Below are 21,592 nucleotides of genomic sequence, written 5' to 3' on the forward strand. Positions count from 1 at the left end.
ACACTGTGACCTCTTTTTTTTTTACTTCTAATTTTACTATGTTTATTTCATACTTATCCTGTCTTGCACAGTCTCTGGAGCGCAACAGTAAGAAGCATTTTGTACAAAAGTATTCTGTACTTCTGTATGACAACTATTAAAGAAACTTGAAACTTGAAACCTCTAATAATAATAATAATAATAATAATAATAGCACGGGCATACACACCCACGTCCCATGCACTCCCTTCTCACACGCGCACACTACCTTGCCACTACCGTCTGATGTAACTGTGTGGAATGCTGGGGTTTCAATTACCGTCTCGCCATCTTGGTAAATCACACCTGTGTATACAGGAGCCCCAAGGCAGGGCTGTAGGGAACATAGTAAAATGCAGTCATCTATACTGTGTAACCAGGGAGGAGCAGCTCTTCTCTTACCTGCCAACGCAAGCAGTAGTTCTCCTAAACACTGTTGGTACAGGTCCAGTGTGTCATGGTCGTCCATCCCGCTCTCCTCCTGCAAGATGATGGAAGGAAACGAGGGGGATTTAATTGCATCCATTCCATTTCATCTGGCAACGGACTGACATTGATAGTGAGAGTGGGGTCATGGGACCCCCTGTAGCATTTTGGAAAACAATGCAAAACCATCGGCTGATATGCTGTTTAGTAAAAAATAATGAATAGGATCAGTACTTGGTATTAGCCAATACTTAAAATAGTTTAGGACTCATAATCTGTAGTAATATCAACATATCCGTATTTTCATCATAAGTGGTTTTCTCAGAGACACCCAGCAGTCATCCCATCTAACCTTAGCTAAAGCAGTAGAGACCAGTCATCCCATCTAACTTTAGCTAAAGCAGTAGAGACCAGTAATCCCATCTAATTTTAGCTAAAGCAGTAGAGGCCAGTAATCCCATCTAATTTTAGCTAAAGCAGTAGAGGCCAGTAATCCCATCTAACTTTAGCTAAAGCAGTAGAGGCCAGTAATCCCATCTAATTTTAGCTAAAGCAGTAGAGGCCAGTAATCCCATCTAACCTTAGCTAAAGCAGTAGAGGCCAGTAATCCCATCTAACCTTAGCTAAAGCAGTAGAGGCCAGTAATCCCATCTAACCTTAGCTAAAGCAGTAGAGGCCAGTAATCCCATCTAACCTTAGCTAAAGCAGTAGAGGCCAGTAATCCCATCTAACCTTAGCTAAAGCAGTAGAGGCCAGTAATCCCATCTAACGTTAGCTAAAGCAGTAGAGGCCAGTAATCCCATCTAACCTTAGCTAAAGCAGTAGAGGCCAGTAATCCCATCTAACCTTAGCTAAAGCAGTAGAGGCCAGTAATCCCATCTAACCTTAGCTAAAGCAGTAGAGGCCAGTAATCCCATCTAACCTTAGCTAAAGCAGTAGAGGCCAGTAATCCCATCTAACCTTAGCTAAAGCAGTAGAGGCCAGTAATCCCATCTAACCTTAGCTAAAGCAATAGAGGCCAGTAATCCCATCTAACCTTAGCTAAAGCAGTAGAGACCAGTAATCCCATCTAACCTTAGCTAAAGCAGTAGAGGCCAGTAATCCCATCTAACCTTAGCTAAAGCAGTAGAGGCCAGTAATCCCATCTAACCTTAGCTAAAGCAGTAGAGGCCAGTAATCCCATCTAACCTTAGCTAAAGCAGTAGAGGCCAGTAATCCCATCTAACCTTAGCTAAAGCAGTAGAGGCCAGTAATCCCATCTAATTTTAGCTAAAGCAGTAGAGGCCAGTAATCCCATCTAACCTTAGCTAAAGCAGTAGAGGCCAGTAATCCCATCTAACCTTAGCTAAAGCAGTAGAGGCCAGTAATCCCATCTAACCTTAGCTAAAGCAGTAGAGGCCAGTAATCCCATCTAACCTTAGCTAAAGCAGTAGAGGCCAGTAATCCCATCTAACCTTAGCTAAAGCAGTAGAGGCCAGTAATCCCATCTAATTTTAGCTAAAGCAGTAGAGGCCAGTAATCCCATCTAATTTTAGCTAAAGCAGTAGAGACCAGTAATCCCATCTAACCTTAGCTAAAGCAGTAGAGGCCAGTAATCCCATCTAATTTTAGCTAAAGCAGTAGAGTCCAGTAATCCCATCTAACCTTAGCTAAAGCAGTAGAGGCCAGTAATCCCATCTAATTTTAGCTAAAGCAGTAGAGGCCAGTAATCCCATCTAACCTTAGCTAAAGCAGTAGAGACCAGTAATCCCATCTAACCTTAGCTAAAGCAGTAGAGGCCAGTAATCCCATCTAATTTTAGCTAAAGCAGTAGAGGCCAGTAATCCCATCTAATTTTAGCTAAAGCAGTAGAGGCCAGTAATCCCATCTAACCTTAGCTAAAGCAGTAGAGGCCAGTAATCCCATCTAATTTTAGCTAAAGCAGTAGAGGCCAGTAATCCCATCTAACCTTAGCTAAAGCAGTAGAGGCCAGTAATCCCATCTAACCTTAGCTAAAGCAGTAGAGGCCAGTAATCCCATCTAACCTTAGCTAAAGCAGTAGAGGCCAGTAATCCCATCTAACCTTAGCTAAAGCAGTAGAGGCCAGTAATCCCATCTAACCTTAGCTAAAGCAGTAGAGGCCAGTAATCCCATCTAATTTTAGCTAAAGCAGTAGAGGCCAGTAATCCCATCTAACCTTAGCTAAAGCAGTAGAGGCCAGTAATCCCATCTAACCTTAGCTAAAGCAGTAGAGGCCAGTAATCCCATCTAACCTTAGCTAAAGCAGTAGAGGCCAGTAATCCCATCTAACCTTAGCTAAAGCAGTAGAGGCCAGTAATCCCATCTAACCTTAGCTAAAGCAGTAGAGGCCAGTAATCCCATCTAACTTTAGCTAAAGCAGTAGAGGCCAGTAATCCCATCTAACCTTAGCTAAAGCAGTAGAGGCCAGTAATCCCATCTAACTTTAGCTAAAGCAGTAGAGACCAGTAATCCCATCTAACCTTAGCTAAAGCAGTAGAGGCCAGTAATCCCATCTAACCTTAGCTAAAGCAGTAGAGGCCAGTAATCCCATCTAACCTTAGCTAAAGCAGTAGAGGCCAGTAATCCCATCTAATTTTAGCTAAAGCAGTAGAGGCCAGTAATCCCATCTAACCTTAGCTAAAGCAGTAGAGGCCAGTAATCCCATCTAACCTTAGCTAAAGCAGTAGAGGCCAGTAATCCCATCTAACCTTAGCTAAAGCAGTAGAGGCCAGTAATCCCATCTAACCTTAGCTAAAGCAGTAGAGACCAGTAATCCCATCTAACCTTAGCTAAAGCAGTAGAGGCCAGTAATCCCATCTAATTTTAGCTAAAGCAGTAGAGGCCAGTAATCCCATCTAATTTTAGCTAAAGCAGTAGAGGCCAGTAATCCCATCTAACCTTAGCTAAAGCAGTAGAGGCCAGTAATCCCATCTAATTTTAGCTAAAGCAGTAGAGGCCAGTAATCCCATCTAACCTTAGCTAAAGCAGTAGAGGCCAGTAATCCCATCTAACCTTAGCTAAAGCAGTAGAGGCCAGTAATCCCATCTAACCTTAGCTAAAGCAGTAGAGGCCAGTAATCCCATCTAACCTTAGCTAAAGCAGTAGAGGCCAGTAATCCCATCTAACCTTAGCTAAAGCAGTAGAGGCCAGTAATCCCATCTAATTTTAGCTAAAGCAGTAGAGGCCAGTAATCCCATCTAACCTTAGCTAAAGCAGTAGAGGCCAGTAATCCCATCTAACCTTAGCTAAAGCAGTAGAGGCCAGTAATCCCATCTAACCTTAGCTAAAGCAGTAGAGGCCAGTAATCCCATCTAACCTTAGCTAAAGCAGTAGAGGCCAGTAATCCCATCTAACCTTAGCTAAAGCAGTAGAGGCCAGTAATCCCATCTAACTTTAGCTAAAGCAGTAGAGGCCAGTAATCCCATCTAACCTTAGCTAAAGCAGTAGAGGCCAGTAATCCCATCTAACTTTAGCTAAAGCAGTAGAGACCAGTAATCCCATCTAACCTTAGCTAAAGCAGTAGAGGCCAGTAATCCCATCTAACCTTAGCTAAAGCAGTAGAGGCCAGTAATCCCATCTAACCTTAGCTAAAGCAGTAGAGGCCAGTAATCCCATCTAATTTTAGCTAAAGCAGTAGAGGCCAGTAATCCCATCTAACCTTAGCTAAAGCAGTAGAGGCCAGTAATCCCATCTAACCTTAGCTAAAGCAGTAGAGGCCAGTAATCCCATCTAACCTTAGCTAAAGCAGTAGAGGCCAGTAATCCCATCTAACCTTAGCTAAAGCAGTAGAGGTCAGTAATCCCATCTAACCTTAGCTAAAGCAGTAGAGGCCAGTAATCCCATCTAACCTTAGCTAAAGCAGTAGAGGCCAGTAATCCCATCTAACCTTAGCTAAAGCAGTAGAGGCCAGTAATCCCATCTAACCTTAGCTAAAGCAGTAGAGGCCAGTAATCCCATCTAACCTTAGCTAAAGCAGTAGAGGCCAGATCCAAAGCTGCCAGCAGCCGCGGTCGGTCACGAGACATTTCTGCAAGGGAGAGAGGTGAGAGTTGAAAGTTAACGTTGATTCCTGTACTAGTCCCAAGTAATTTTCAACAAGAAATTATGTACATTTCAGGGGAGGTACAGTATACTGTATCGTTAAAAGCTATAGTCCTCTGATAGGCAAGTAGCCATTCTCCTACGCAGAGTTGGACTGCGTTCCACTGTCCAACATCTCTGCCCAAACAGGAAGTAAGTTTACCGGAAGTAAGCCCAAACAGGAAGTAAGCCCAAACAGGAAGTATTATTTCACTTAACATATTGAATAAATAATATTATTTTTGCCCCCATGTTATTTGGTCTCTTTTATAAATAAGAACCAAAATTGAGTTGAGAAATGTTCAATAATTTTGGGTATGGTTTCCTTATGCAGAAAAGACAGAACTATAGTCATTTTCTGATAACTACATCACTGCCTAACTCACTTCATTTTTTGTTAATTGTGATACTCTGTATGCAACCAATTCAATGTTATAGCCGCATTTTCTTTCAAACTAATTTGGTCATGATGTTCTGATTTGGTACACACCTTTGCTCTCATGGACAAAGCAGTTTAGCAGGCCGTGACGTACAGGCGTTAAGACAGCTCTGCGTAGGAGTGTGGCAAGTAGCTACTGTCTTCAGGGAAAACTGCCTTTTCAAGTAGAGCTGTCCTAGACAGTTCATTAATGGTTCCAATATTTTGTCGACTTAATCAAAATTAGAAACTCTTTATTTGCCAAGCACATTTCCATAGAGTATACCAGGACGATGTCCTCTGCTTTACCCCCTCCTGACTACTCAGGAGCCGTGGGCAGCCACAGTCCAGCGCCCAGGGGACCACTTGTTTTCAGTATATCTTATTAGAGGGATAAACCCCTTGAGATGAAACATCTCGTTTTCAAGGAGGTCCTTAACCCCAGTTCTAATGCCAGTGCCTTGGTCAAGGGTGATGGCAAGAGTATATTATGTAGCATGCATGCCTTTTATGGAGGAAACCCACGCCAACCCGAGCCCAGGACCTTGCTGTGAGACAACAGACAAACCTGTGAAGTTATATAGGCCATATTATTGTCCTTTTGCAAATTAACACAATAATGTAAGGCTAGTGTCTATAAAAGGACTACATAGTCACTACTACACAAATAGGTTTTGTGTAGTGATTCTGTAGTCTTTTTCTTTTTTTTCTTTTCTTTTTTTTTTTTACTTTTTCTGTATTTTTGCTACCATCCCAATTTAGTCGTTATGCCAATTCCCTTCCTGGTCGTTGCGCGCATTGCCCCACTGTCGGCCTAGGGAGGGTGTAGAACTACCACATGCCTCCTCCGATACACGTGGAGTCAGCCAGCCGCTTCTTTTCACCCGACAGCGAGGAGTCTCACTGGGGGAATGTAATGCGTGCGAGGTTTCACGCTATTTCCCCCCGATCCCCTCCCTGCTGAACCGGCGCCCCGACCGACCAGTAGGAACCGCAGTTATCAACGACCAGGACACATACCCCACCCGCTAACACTGCCAATTGTGTTAGTAGGGACGACTGACCAAGCCAGAGGTACCGCTGAGAGCTGGATTCGATCCCAGAGTCTCTGCGTGGTAGGCGAGTGCATTCTCCACTGCGCTACCCAGCCACCCTTTATTCTGTAGTACTTTTTAACTAGCATTTATTGTGCAAATGATATGGTGAATATTTTTGTGATGCCAGAAATGTGCTTATCGTCGTCCTCCTAATAACTTATTTAAAAAGAAATGTACAATCTTGATACTTTCTACAGATAACCCCTGGGATTGCAAGGCTAATAACAGGGACTTTAGGCCAGTACACCTGGTGGTCCTCCGTGCATTACCTCTGAGGATGTCTCTGGTGGTCCTGGCCTCCTCCATGCTCACTCTGTTGTCTGAGGCCACCAGGGCTTTCAGCTCCTCGGCTCTGGACGCATACTGCCTGACCTGCGGGGGGAGTGTTCTCTTACATTCACTCTCAACTTAATCACATCAACCGTGCCATATGCTCTTCATCCCACACCATATGGTATTCATAGAGAATAATTCATTCCAAGTTAGAGCCTCTGGAGCGTAGGGGGGGGGGGGGGGGCGGGGGTAAGGGGAAAAAATACTATTTTGATTTTTTTTGTTCTGCGGGCCTACCTTCTGCCTCAGGGCATCTTTACGCAGTCGGTCGGTCTCGTCTTAGCGACAGAAGGAAAAGAGAAGGAAAGAAATTAGAGATAGTTTTTTAAGTTTCTGTTTGACGAGTGTACATTTGCAGTTTATTGTGGAGGAACAATGGCGCTGCATTGTTGCGGAGAGGGGGCCTTAGCCCAGGAAAGGATGTGAGCATGTGGTTTGTTTGGTTCCCTTACAGTGAATAGCAGGGACGAAGTGCTCCAGGGCACTGCAGTACAGAGAGAGAGCAGCCGACCTCTCCCCCTCCTGGTCTCTCTGCACGGCCTGAAGCACCAGCTCTTTCTGAGAGAGAGAGAGAGAGAGAGAGAGAGAGAGAGAGAGAGAGAGAGAGAGAGAGAGAGAGAGAGAAACACATCAAGACAAGTTTGTCCACAGTGCATGGTTACACACAAACACACACTTCTCTTCCTTCTAGTGGTGGATAAGAGCCAGCAACATGATGCGTCCAATTTCAAATGTGGAAATCTAACCGTCAATCTGTGCAGTTGATCATTTAAATGGTAAATGGTAAATTGATTGCATTTATTTAGTGCTTTTATGCAAAGCGCTTTACAACTTATGCCTCACATTCACCCATCCACTCAAACATTCACACACTGACGGCGGAGGAAACCATGCAAGGTGCCAACCTGCTCATCGGGAGCAGTTAGGGGTTAAGTGTCTTGCTCAAGGACACTTCGACACGCTGCCCGGGAGGAGTGGGGATCGAACCGGGAACCTTCCGATTACCAGATGATCGCTCTACCTCCACTTCCACTGTCGCCCCACAATACAATACAATACATTTGATTGTGTTTAGGTATTCAATTGAATTTGAAATGAGAATGCTGTGCACTAATGATCTGGTGTATGGTTTTGATAAGGATGTAGAATGGTTGTCTGGTAATCTGAAGGTGTCCTTTAACAAGACACTTAACCCCTACGTGCTCCCAATGAGCTGGTTGGTGCCTTGCATGGCTGCCTTCACCGTCAGCGTGCATGTGTTGAGTGAATGTGAGACATACAGTAAGTTGTAAAGTGCTTTAAGTGGTCAGACGACTAGAGCAAGGACACAGTGTTGTCCACGCAGAGCACATTTCTTCTGAGCTGCCAGTAGGAGCAGAGCGGTTCACCGTGAGTGAGTTACCGAATGAGTGAGTCAGTGACATCGCCAATCATATGGATATGTTTCGCATTTAAATCAGCGTTATATGAATGCAGTCCATTTACCACTTACTATATATAAAATTCCTTTTAAAAACCATCAAAACCAATCAAATTTAATTGAACCATGGTTTTAAGTGTACAATTTTTACGATGCATCAACTCTTTGCCTAATGGTTTATAATCAAATCGCTGTTGAATTACACAGCTACACCATATCACAGTAAATTTCGCAGAGACTCAAACGGAGTACATTTTACTAAATTTGACTGTGTAGATACTATATTATATATTACATTACATTATATATACAGACAGTCAGGACTGCCGAAACACACCAAATTTTTCGTCATCGACTAAAAACACACTCTGCTACTAAATAATCGACCATGCTTATATTACTACCTAGTATGCTAAATTATGTCTGTACTACTATGCACTCAAGATTGTAGCACCAAAATTCGACACTGTTTGACGAACAATGTTACTTAGCTGCCAGAGTTGTACCCTTCCTGCTGACTTGTTGTACAGAACTTTGGATAAAAGAGTCAGCTAAATGACTAAATGTAAATGTAAATAACTAAATGTGTAAATGTGTAAATGACTAAATGTAAATGTACCGCTTTCCCCAGACTGTCCGCACTGGGCATGTGCTCCATGTCCACAAAGGTGTGGGAGAAGAAGTCAGGGAAGGTGAGCCGTGCGTCGGGGTCTCTCTCCAGCAGCCTCAGGAGAAGGTCCTGGCAGTCCCTGGAGACCCTGGTCCCCGGGGGAAGCTGATGCACACAGTGTTCACATTTTAGACAAAACTCCTTGAAAACACAAACAATCATAGATGCAAATCCTGGAATCTCAAAATGACGTATGTATCTAGTCCATGGAATTTTCTTTAAACATTTATTAGAAGGATAAACCCCTTGAGATATGCTATCTCGTTTTCGAGGGTCCTTAACATAGGATACAAAACATACAATACATAACAAAACAAAACACAGGACAACAAAATACACTTATACACTGACAGACGCTCTCCCAAGCTCACCCCGACAGTCCACACTGATTCCTCCCAAGAGGATCACCAATATATATATGTTCCCTAGGGGTGGAACGGTTCACAAAATCGACGGTTCGGTTCGTATCACGGTTTTAGGTTTACGGTTTTCGGTTCGGTATACGTTGTTTTTTATTTAAAAAAAAATTAACACTCCAAAAATACCATACATCAACATAAGATATATAGCCTAAAAATAATCCAACTTTTCAGTTACTCTCAAGGACGTAGTCATGCAAAAACTGAAAGAATGAGGCCATTTGACATCAGCCACATTATTTTGACAGTGACGGTTAGAGCTAGGAGAGATTTTGGTACAGCAAGAGGGGAGGCATTGCTTATTTAAACATGCTTCTCATTTATTTGGTAAAAAAAAAAGGTTTACCTTTAATAATGTTTGGCACACAAAGACCGAACTGACTGAAAAATATAGGCAACATTTGTCAAAGTATTAACTCGTCAATATACCCCCCTTCCCCACTAATCGAACTTGTGTCGTGGAGTCACTTCTCTGTGAGCGTTTCCACTGTTAGCTTGCGGCTAACATTAGTTAGCTTGCGGCTAAAGTTAGTTAGCTCGTAGCTAACGTAACGTTATATAACCGAACAATACACACATGCCCCGAATGCGTACCGTTCGGCACAACCTACACGGTTCGGGGCATGTGTGTATTGTTCGGTACACGGTTCGAATGCGTACCGCTCCACCCCGTTCCCATATAAAACACATACAAAATTATAGTTTGATCTGTAAACAACATGTAAGCCCTAACACAGTAAATCAGTAACAAGTGCAAGTAGTCTGTAGATGAGTGAACAAAGATATCTTAAATAACCGGTAAGAAGTGAGAGATCTGAGTGAACTAGGCAGTTTGTTCCAATCAGCTGGTGCTTTATATTTAAAGGCAAGTCGACCAATAACTTTGGTGGTTCGAGGTGTGGTAAAGAAAGGATGATCTGTGTATCTTAAATTATAAGTTGAACTATATGGAATTAGGAACTGCTTTAGATAGGGGGGATAATTAAAGTAAATACATTTGTAAACAAAAAGCAACCAATGAAAATGTCTTCTGAATTGGGGAGAGAGCCAGTTTAACGACTCAAACATAAGACAGTGATGGGTTCTATAAGGGCACCTCAATATAAATCTGCAAACACTATTATAAGTGACATTTAAAGGACGGAGGTTTGTTAGTGTGGTGTTCTGATAGACTATGTCTGCGTAGTCCACTGTTGGAAGTACCAGCTGTGTAATGATTATTTTCCTAACTTGAAGAGAAAAACAGTTAATAGAACGATACAATATTCTCAGGCTACAATTTGTTTTCTTTATCACAGCATCAATATATGACTTGAACGTGAGTTGAGGATCAAGCCAAAGACCCAGGTACTTATATTCATCGACATTCTCGAGAGGAACCCCATCTAAAAACTTAATCGACAAATGATTTGATATTTGCAACAAATTTGATCTAGTACCAAACAGCATACTATAGGACTTCTTCTTATGGAGTCTATGGATACAGGAAGCAGCGTCTAGTCAGAGTCTACGGATACAGGAAGCTGCGTCTCCTCCAAATGTGGCGACTGCCAGTTATCACAGATATAGAACAGAGCTTTACCAATGCCTTAGCTTTTGGTTTGGACATTCCTGCCATCTGCAGCCCCCTCACAACTAGTCTGTGGACATTAACTAGGCTTCCTACATTATATAAACACCAGCAATTTACAGTTGTACCCGAGCTGTGTAATAGCATCCTTGGACAGTTGTTACTTTAAACCCTTGGTAGGAAATGCCTCTTCTAGACTGGAATCAAAAGTACAGCCTACTTCTAAAATGGTGACCTCTTTACTGTCACCATCAACAACAACAACCCCATCTGGTGTATTGTATTAGCTGTAACATTTTAAAATAAATCATATTCAGTATTACACAATTTGAGCATAGTAGTTGAAACACAATACTTTTTCTACATTTTAACAAAAGATGGAGCATCTGGCATTATGTCCTTAATAGATTAACAATTCTGCCATGCCTTGCTATGTACATTCCCTTACACACCCCAGCCCTTCAAATATGAGACACCTATTCAGTGATTACACACACACACACACACACACACACACACACACACACACACACACACACACACACACACACACACACACACACACACACACACACACACACACACACACACACACACACACACACACACACACACACACACACACACACACACACACACACACACACACACACACACACACACACACACACACACACACACACACCTAGAAGGACAGTCTTCTACTGGTGACCCTCTCCCACAATGCAAAGCAGTCAAAACATTAATTAAATCAACAACATGAAATCCAGGAAGACTGAGCAGGAAACACTGTGTGTTGCACTATGGGATGAGGCCAGAGGACCACATGACATCAGTCCAGGAGGTCTCCATTTTTATGGCTTGGTTCAATTACAGAACAGTCACATGTTCCTACACCCACGTTAGGAGCTGGGCTATAGTTGAGGAATACTGAGCAACTACGCCACCTAGTGGTTTCACAGTGAACATACAGGGGGCGGGGGTAACTCTTTATTTAAATGAGGTTAACAGACAACATTAAAAAATATGTTGCGTGTACCAAAAGACAAAAAATCATTTAATCTTGATCAAAACAATATGTCCAACGACAATATTTAGTCAATCCACACCGAAACCAACTGTGAACTCCAGCTACAGTATGTTCCCCGTCTTCTAGTTTCTCCACAGATCTGTGAGATGTTCTAGAGCAGTAATTGGAGGAATGAGTCTGTAAACCTGTTTCAGTGCAGGCAGCTGATTGGCTCAATCCAACAAGTTGGTGAACGAGAAACCTGTCTAATTGGCCAATCTTACCTCGATGGGTTTGTCACTGCGGATCTTCTCTTCCAGCTCAGCGTAGGATCTGGAGGCAAATGGTGCGCGTCCAAACAGTGCCTCTACAATACATATAAATGGTAAATGGTGCATTTATATAGCCCCCTTTATCCAAAGCGCTTTACAATTCTGTTCCTCACATTTACCATTCACTCACACAGTCACACACTGATGGCGGAGGCAACATGCAAGGTGCCGATTTAGGGGTCTTGCTCAAGGACACTTCGACACGCTGCCTGGGAGGAGCAGGAATCGAACCGGGAACCTTCCGATTACCAGATGACTGCTCTACCTCCTGAGTCACCGTCTCCCCCAATATACACACAATGTTGAACGGACTACACTTTAAAAATCTGAATTCCTCTTATTTTCAAACTAGACCCATCATCTGACATCATACTGATTGATTTCGATTATTGATTAGGTTGTGTTTTTCTGGGCGCTCAAGTCGGCTGCAGCACTCTCCTTCCTGCAGTTCCATCCAGTGGGGCAACCCACACAGCCAAATATCTGAACCACATCACTGTGTCTTGTACACATCTGTAAATTGGCCATCGTTACACTCTCGACGAAAGATGTATTGGCTTACACTAATTTACAAAACCTTCCTTCGTCTGACCCCTCCTTATTTGATACACTTGTTTAATTTCAGATAATGGTTGAAGAAGTGCGTCTTTAGTCGACGGCAAAATATTGGACGGGTTTCGGCTGTCCTAACTGGGGTGGGTAGTTCGTTCCACCATTGTGGGGCAAGGACTGTGAAAAGGCAGCTTCTCTTTGATGACCCTCCCAGAGCTCGGATAGGAGTGGGTCTGAGACGGCCAGAAGACGCAGAGCGTAGGGGTCTTGAGGGTGTAGCAGTTGGAACAAGATGCAAAAGACATGGACAAATTGATCCCCCTCACTACTTTTAAGGACTCTATTGCAGAGTTGTTTACACACACACACCTGCAACTGTCACCCAGCCTTTGAACTGTAATTTGACTGTTCTGCTTCATGTATGCCCCTTTGTAATTGTATTTGGTTGTTTGATGTGTGTTTTAATTATTTCCCTTACCTCTGTGATGTATGTACCATCTGTGTCTTTTCTTTTTCTTTTATTAAAAGAAAATGGTCCCCTTTCCCGGTTACCCTTCATTTGTCCTCTTTTGTCCTCTCGCCAGGCCGTCATTGAAAATAAGAATTTGTTCTTAACTGACCTGCCTGGTTAAATAAATGTTAAATCAAAATAAACCCTTTTTTACATCGTCGTCGTAAAGGAAAACTGCTTATGCATCTTTTGGGTTTAGAGCTGGGTCAGGATTTCAGCGAAGACTTGCTGTGCAACTCGCTGATGTGAGTCTTTCTAGTCTAGTCTTTTGGATTTAAAGTACAATCGTTTTTTACTGCAAAACACTTGGATAACGCTGCACAAGCCGTTTTGAGAGGTTTGATTGTAATTCTTACACCCGTTTTGAAACTTTAAAGCTCCAGTCCCTGTTTACTTAAAGGGGAACTATTTTACTATTTCTTTCACTATTTGGGCACTTTTACACAATTCCTGTGAGTTTATGGAACACCTCTGTAATAAATTTTTTTTTAATTCATTGTTTTGTATTTCTAATAAAGTACTCAAAAACAGCATTTTTCTACCTCAAGATCTTAAGCCGTTTTGAGCTGGTGTGGCCTGGGGTGCATGGGCCTGATGCTACACAGCCACATTATTATGCAGCTGAGTCTCTCTGACATCACAGATCAGCACATTTTCAGATGACTCAGTTCAGTGAGGGTGAATATTGTGAGAGGAGAATTGGAAGAATGCGCCAATATGAGAATTAGAGACATAGATCATATTAATATAAGGTCGCTTTCACACAGGGGCTGTTTGGTCCGGACTATCGGACCAGAATTCGATAGTCCGGTTTTTCGGGTTTGTGTGAATGCGCGTCGAACTCGGTCCGCGGACCAAACACACAAACTCTGGTCCGACCAAAAACATAGGTCTCGGTTCGCTTCATCGGACCAAACGCGGACCAAATATAGGAAGTGCTTATTATTATTACCACCGAGCGCGGCATTCACTGCAAAACAAGCACACTGCATCTATCTCTCTATCTATCTATCTATCTATCTATATATCTATATATCTAACTGTGCATCTTGGGGAGAAGGAAGAAAAAACGCTGCTTATTATATTATTACCGAGGCGCGCGGCATTCACTGCAAAACAAGCACACTGTACACATATGGGCAGAAGACCAAATAAAACAGCTACTTGTGGGCACTCATAAAAACAACGCAGTGTACAAGTTGTTTAGCGAGAGGATGGTGGTAATGGGCTTCAATAGAACAATGGATCAATGTCACGTCAAAATAAAAAACTCCGCCTCCGCTGATCTGGAGGGCTCGCAGTCCACACACACAGACACACACGGGCTCGCAGCCACACACACACATTTTTCCACTCTCTATTGTCCAATAGACGAGCGCCATTTTCGACCGCGTGACATTGTTCAGAAAGTTCGGTGCGCTTGACAAATTGCTATGTGAACGCAGGCGAACCAAATGAAGAATGCAACAATGTTGCAACTTCACCACCAGAACCGCACGAGTCCACCAAAACTATATGTGTAAGCGACCTAAGTCCACATAGCTAGGAAACAATGCTAAACACTGAAAAAGGCCATTTATAAGATAGTTCCCCTTTAATATAAAGTTTATTATATTATTATTATTACTTCCACTGTTTTGGAGAAGACAAAAAACGTAAATAGAGTTACGACTGACTGGTGACAATATAATAACAGAATATAAATTTCTTTTATCCACTTTTTTCTCCTTCTTTTTCTATTTTTCTCCCATCCCAATTTCGTGTTTCCAATTCTCCCCTCCCCTGTCTTGAACGTTGCTCGACTATGCCCCCCCACTGGTCGGTTGTAGGGAGGATAGAAGCCTTGCATCACGTGTCCCTTCCGGTACACGAGGAGGCAGCCTGTCACATCTTTTCACCTGCCAGCGTGGACTCTCATTGGCGAGGTGTAACGCATGGGAGGCTCACACTACCCCCGCCACTTCCTGTCTCTGCTGTGCAGGCGTCCCCCAACCGACCTGTAGGAGTCGCTGTCCACAACGTCCAAATTACCACCCATCGACTTCCACCCGCTGGCTCTGCCAATTGAGCCAGTGTATGACGGCCGGCCCAAGCCGGAGGCAATGCCGACACCCGTATTCGAGACCGAAGTCTCTTGCATTGGTGACAAGCGCAATCTCCGCTGCACCACCCAGCCGCCCTAGAATATCCATTTTAAAGTGAACTGTGCAAGCTAAAAACTGTCACACAGCCTCCAAATTTCGATACCTAAGTGGTTAATCTTATCTGTGTCATTGAGCCAATAAGCATGTATGTTCCAAGATATAACATTTCGTCTGTTCAACCACAATCCAACATCATCCAAAATGTAACAAAGCCTCCGATAACGCACATAACTCAGCAAAATAAGGTATTGGAAAAAGGTATCGTTTTGGTGTCGGTATTGAATCCCAGGTATCGGTACTGGCACAGTTTCTATGATTTTCAAACGTTAATCAATGATAGGGAGAGATTCCAGGGACATTGTGGTTAAACAGCATGTTATGAAGTGAATATAACTTTAAAAGGTCCCCCCTTTTCCAGTGTTTAGCATTGTTTTCAAGCAATGGGGGTTTGTATCAATGGGGTCTGTGTCTCTAATCTCTCATTTTGGCGGATTGCTCCAATTCAGTTGAGACAAGATCCTCCCCCACTGAACTAAGCCATTCTGATTTGACTGTTTTGCTGACGTGAATAAGGCACTGATCTGCATATCTCAGCCCCTAGTTGTAGTCACTGCCCACAATCAACAATTCGCTCAACAACAGAGCGAGTGGAAATACTGACACTTCCTCAAACGGGTTGACGTGGCGCGGGTGCCGACAGAGAGAGCAGAGAACGAGCGAGCGAGAGGGAGATACAGAGTATTTTACACACACTCCCGACTGCGCGCGTGTGGGGAAACACACACACGCAGTCGGGACACAGACTGTGACAAGCGAGCGAGAGAGAGGGAGAGAGAGAGAGAGAGAGAGGGACACGGAGCATCTTACACACACTCCCGACGGCGTGCGTGCGGGGAAACACACACACACGCAGTCGGGACACAGATTGTGACGAGCGAGAGAGAGGGACACGGAGCATCTTACACACACTCCCGACCGTGCGCGCGGGAAAACACACACGCCGTCGGGAGCGCACTCAAAACGCTCCGCATCCCTCCCTCTCCACCTCCCTCCCGCTTGCTCTCCGCTCTCTCCCCGTCGGCACTCGCGTCACATCAACCTGTTGCAAAATATCATAGCGCACACGCGTATTCCGATCCGTGCAATAATATTCACAGGGGTATATATTGTCATTTGAAACAAGTTACCAATGCATTGTCCCGTGGGATTATGCCCCCCCCGCGGCGAAATTAATTAGTATCCCCCTCTATGTCTCTCTCTGTCTGCCACTGCAGACTGTGGGTGACTGTCACTCAAAGCGGAGCCCATCCAATAACAGCCTGAAATCCTGAGGTCGAACATTTTTGGGAGCGTGCGCAAAGATATTTTGACAGTGATATGGAGTGCTCCCGAGGTCCCTCTCTCTCTCTCTCTGCCAGGGAGAAGCCCAGCGTGTCAGGTTGTGTGTAAAATGCGGGTGTTTGTGTTTCACACACTCCTGCACCGCGGTCCCTCTCTCTCTCGCTCTACCAGGGAAAAGCCCTGCGCGTCAGGTTGTGTGTAAAATGCGGGTGTTTGTGTTTCACACACTCCTGCACCGCCTCTCTCTCTCTGCCAGGGAGAAGCCCCACGCGTCAGGTTGTGTGTAAAATGCGCGTGTTTGTGTTTCACACACTCCTGCACCGCGGTCCCTCTCTCTCTCTCTCTACCAGGGAAAAGCCCTGCGCGTCAGGTTGTGTGTAAAATGCGCGTGTTTGTGTTTCACACACTCCTGCACCGCGGTCCCTCTCTCTCTCTCTCTACCAGGGAGAAGCCCCACGCGTCAGGTTGTGTGTAAAATGCACGTGTTTGTGTTTCACACACTCCTGCACCGCGGTCCCTCTCTCTCTCTCTCTACCAGGGAAAAGCCCTGCGCGTCAGGTTGTGTGTAAAATGCGCGTGTTTGTGTTTCACACACTCCTGCACCGCGGTCCCTCTCTCTCTCTCTCTACCAGGGAGAAGCCCTGTGTGTCAGGTTGTGTGTAAAATGCGTGTGTGTTTGTTTCCCCGACAGAAGCTCCTCTCTCTCTCTCCTTCTCTATCTCTCTCTCTCCCTCTCTTGTTCTCTGCCTCGCTTCACTTTGAGGAAGTGAAGGTATTTCCACTCGCTCTGCTGTTGAGGGGGTGGAGATATGCAAATCAGTACCTTATTCACGTCAGCAATACTGTCAAATCAGAACGGCTTAGTTGAGTGAGGGAAGATCTCGTGAACTCGAGACTAGACTGATGAGTCAATATGATAATTAACGACACAGACCACATTGATATAATCCCCCATTGCTAGGAAACAATGCTAAACACTGGAAAAGGCCATTTATAATGCATGGGACCTTTAAGTGTCAGTGATGGTTTTTGCAGGTTTAAACACAATGAGAAAAGTTTCACCGTAGAGGATGACTCCTACGGACCAGAGGTCCACCCTGGAGTCATACTGCCGTCTGCACACCATCTCAGGGGCCATGTAGAGAGGAGAGCCCCTCAGAGCGCTCTGCTCGTCCCATGGTGACATGTACTGGGCAAAGCCAAAGTCTGGAAGCAAACGGAACGGTGTCAGGTTGACAGCATAAATAACCGCTCCTTCCAGTTTATTATTGTGAAGAGTTTAACTTAACATGATCAAGACAACGTACTGTTTTGCCTACCAAGATGTTTGATGATGATGATGTAATCCAATACTATGAATAGGTCTATTATGAAGCTTGTCTTAGCTTGTCTTATTATGAAGATGTCTTATATGATTGTATGAAGCTACAGTTCTTACTACAGCTTGTACAAAAGTTAATTACGCTATCAAAACAGAGCAGTCACTCAAACTGAGAGAAATTATTCTCCCAAGTCCCAACAAATATAGCAGCACAGTGGCATGGCTATGGTTTCATTGTTCTGGCATCTGACACATAATATCAGAATATCTCAATCAGATGCAAGTGTGTGTGTGTGTGTGTGTGTGTGTGTGTGTGTGTGTGTGTGTGTGTGTGTGTGTGTGTGTGTGTGTGTGTGTGTGTGTGTGTGTGTGTGTGTGTGTGTGTGTGGTCAATAAAGACAGAAATGTTGGCATCAGACAGTGGGAGTTAGCATGACTGTACACCTGCTAGTTTGAGGATAGAACCACTGAGCAGAATGTTCTGGGGTTTGAGGTCCAAGTGAGAGATGTTTCGCTCATGTAGGAACTGGAGGGCACAGGCTGCAAGTGCACACACACACACACACACACACACACACACACACACACACACACACACACGCACACACAGCAAGAGGAAGACAATACAAATGGTCATCACAGTTCAGTATTCAAAGTGTTCTCATGACGTGTCATGCCAACCAATATGGTGCAATGCCATGCCTTGTTGGCCATGGATGTCATTTAATGTCACCCTTTATGTGATTACATTCATCTGTTGCTTGCCGTCCGAGATGTGGTGGAACACTATGAATAAAGGAGGGTGCTACAGACACCAGGGCTGACCTATCTGCTGCAGGAAACGGCGTGCCACCCCCTCGGGTAGCAGCCGGCGGCTACGAATGAAGCGGGACAGGTCCCCACCAGAACACCACTCCAGAATGAGATAGATGTTCTCACTGTCCCACTGGGTGAGAGAAGAACAAGAGAGAGAGAGAGAGAGAGAGAGAGAGAGAGAGAGAGAGAGAGAGAGAGAGAGAGAGAGAGAGAGAGAGAGAGAGAGAGAAGATGACTCTGGTCACTCAGAGAAAAGAGAAAAGGTGTCAGGTGATTGAAGACAACGGTTATGTGCTTACTTGGAAGTCCTTAAGCTGCACTATGTGAGGATGACGTACGGTCTTGAGGATTTCGATCTCCGTGAGCAGGTTCTCCATCGAGGCCTTGTTCAGAGTCTTCTTCCCAACCACCTTCACTGCCACAACCTCTCGGTTGTCCCCCTACAAGCAACGGGACCAGATCAGACTTCAACTTGTCACTTGATGTCCAAGGGGCCTGGGGTGATAGCAAAGGTTTATTTGTGTATTAGGATCCCCATTAGCTACCACAATGGTGGCGGCTAATCTTTTTGGGGTCCACATATAATAAAAACAACAAAACTAAACAACATAAAACAGCTAAATCAATTAACAGCTAAACTTACAGTAAAAAAGAAAGATAACATGAATGAATGAATGAATGAATGAATGAATGAATGAATGAATGAATGAATGAATGAATGAATGAATGAATGAATGAATGAATGAAAACTTTATTAACAGATTGCAGAACGGGTACAGTACAGTACAGCTCAATACATACAATTGTTAGGGTCCCCCATTTTCAATTCATCGTAACATATATGACATACATGACATACAGATAGACCGTACTGCTACATCTATACATTTATGACATACCAGATTTGCAAATACAGTACTGTTTGTGATACGAAAAGAGTCCAGAAAAAAAGTATATACATTTGACGTAGAAACTGTACATTGGAGGAGGTTGGGTAGGTGTGGGGGGGGGGACTATACATAGGAGGTGGTTGGGTGGGGGGGGGGTTTGGATAGGAGTGGGGGGAGGTTAGGTAGGAGTGGGGGGGGGGGGGGGTTGGGTAGGAGGGGTGGGTGGGGGACACTGTACCACTGTACAAGCAAAACTGTACATTGGAATATTGACAAGACCATACTTGGTAATTTACTGTACATTGGAGGGGGTTGTGTTAGGACATTTACATTTTACACAGGATCATAAAACACAGTTAGACCAGAAACATAGTAACAGAACAAAACAAGCATAAGAAAGTACAAACCTCCACAACTAACTAACTATTATTCAACATACTATTGTTCAGTAGCCTTTTAAAAGGTTACTTGGAAATAGCATTATTTATATTATAAGGCAAGTTACAACACAAAATAGGTCTAACATAACAATTTTCTTCATGGCACATGTCCTCTGTAAAGGTACTACAAATAGATGCTCTAGCGTCACCTGCCTGGTTTTATGGTCATGTCTCTCATCGATATACAACTGAAGGTAACTTGAGTTATGTGGGCAGCAACACTGTCTTATCTGCACCTGAATATAACAACAAGGAACAACTCACCTTCCTGTAGGCCTTGTAGACTGTAGCATAGGTGCCACTGCCCAGACGCTCTGTGAGGATGAACTCTGCCAGTTTTGGGGGAGCGAAGCTAGAAGTCGAAGCCATACTAAGACTCCAGCACACCTCTGGCTGCAATGTACACACAGTGCTTTTTTTAATCCAACAACAAAGTCATGCATAATCGCATGGTTCACATGGGGGCTGATGACACCCAAAATACTGTTGCAGTGTTTCAATATTACATATTTCATGACATTTAATTACCTATACAGATTACACAACGTATTCTGCCTTTTCTCCCAAGCTTGGCCAATGAAATCTCTGACAAAAAAAGTTGCCTTCCTGCAGCACAACTCTAGTTTTTCATATTCATCCTGTTCAAGAAAATGTACATAAAGCTGGGAGTACATTTTACTCATTTTACTTTATTTTTTAAAAGTACTTGCCTTACGTTACGTCCTTATGTAGACAGGACAGTAAAACAAAAATTAACAGTCTCGTTCTCAATTCCGCCTATAGTTCACTCATTAATGAGAGGGAGCTATATGAATAAGAGTATTAATACGCTCATTAATAGATCTAGTGGAAGTTGATGTGGTTGTATGCGAGGGGTAACATTACCATAGTTGCCTGCCTGCTTGCTAAAATAAATCGTATGCACATCCATGTACTCCACCTCGTACCTTGAATAATTTACTAATGATGATTAAGCAAGTAAGGTTACATACTTAACCTGATTGCTCTTATTTCCTCAGCACAGGGGTGAACACTGGCCGAATGTTTACATTTCTCCCAGTGTGTGAGAGGGAGAACACGCTGCGCTGTCAGCTGACAAGTCAGAGCAATGGGAAAATATGTGACTGCCCTCTAGCGTCCGGTCCCCTCGACTACAGCACATTTTTATTTAGATTCAACAGATTCAACTTTATATTTGTACATCATTTACTTTACTGAAAACCAGACGACACATTTGCATACATTTCTTCTTGCATATTATTATTACTCATTTAGCGCTAGATGTTATGATACAATAAATTAACGTTAGGTAGGTCTACTGTACAAATACAAAAGAATTGCTGGAATTGCTGGAAATATGGGCACAGTTCCATGAGTTGACATGTGGTAAGTGTGGGAGAGTGGAGTGTGACGACTATGGTGGATCTTAAGTGTCTTCGTTGTAAGAAGAGTCACTCAGCATGGGAGGTAGACTGTCCAAAGAGAGTAAGAGAGTCGGAAGTATTAACACTTTGAATGCCCAGCGCCAGGGCCGGACTGGGGAAATAATTCATACCGGGAGATATAGCGCGAAATATAGCCCCAATCAGGCCACTTTTTAAGCGGGGGGTCTGGGGGTCCCCCACCGGAATTTTTTTGTTACAAAGACTTAATTTCCTGCATTCTGGTGAATTTTAGTGCATGTGAATCACAAACTAATGAGCCAACAATTGCTTAGTACAATGTACTGTTATGAACCTCAAATAAAACTGTTGTGGCACTAGCAATGGTACTCTCTCCACCTTC

At 43.7% G+C, this 21,592-nt stretch overlaps 1 protein-coding gene across 1 annotated transcript in view; it reads right to left on the reverse strand.

Moving 5' to 3' along the window:
• ulk3 (unc-51 like kinase 3) overlaps positions 1–20,882 on the reverse strand; it is a 30,116-nt gene extending 9,234 nt beyond the window's left edge. Inside the window, exons 1-13 of the mRNA XM_084337326.1 lie at positions 20,800–20,882; positions 20,072–20,200; positions 18,777–18,917; positions 18,487–18,607; positions 18,106–18,201; positions 17,403–17,546; positions 11,745–11,827; positions 8,412–8,567; positions 6,825–6,930; positions 6,610–6,650; positions 6,309–6,411; positions 4,407–4,471; positions 421–499 (exon numbers count right to left, since the gene is read on the reverse strand). Of these exons, the coding sequence (XP_084193452.1) occupies positions 421–499; positions 4,407–4,471; positions 6,309–6,411; positions 6,610–6,650; positions 6,825–6,930; positions 8,412–8,567; positions 11,745–11,827; positions 17,403–17,546; positions 18,106–18,201; positions 18,487–18,607; positions 18,777–18,917; positions 20,072–20,176 (1,240 nt within the window). The 5' untranslated portion in view covers positions 20,177–20,200; positions 20,800–20,882. The remainder of the gene's footprint in view (positions 1–420; positions 500–4,406; positions 4,472–6,308; positions 6,412–6,609; positions 6,651–6,824; positions 6,931–8,411; positions 8,568–11,744; positions 11,828–17,402; positions 17,547–18,105; positions 18,202–18,486; positions 18,608–18,776; positions 18,918–20,071; positions 20,201–20,799) is intronic.
• Positions 20,883–21,592: the final 710 nt, after the last annotated feature.

This window comes from Notolepis coatsorum (assembly GCF_963971535.1).
Source record: "Notolepis coatsorum genome assembly, chromosome: 20".
In the NCBI taxonomy this organism is placed as follows: Eukaryota; Metazoa; Chordata; class Actinopteri; order Aulopiformes; family Paralepididae; genus Notolepis; species Notolepis coatsorum.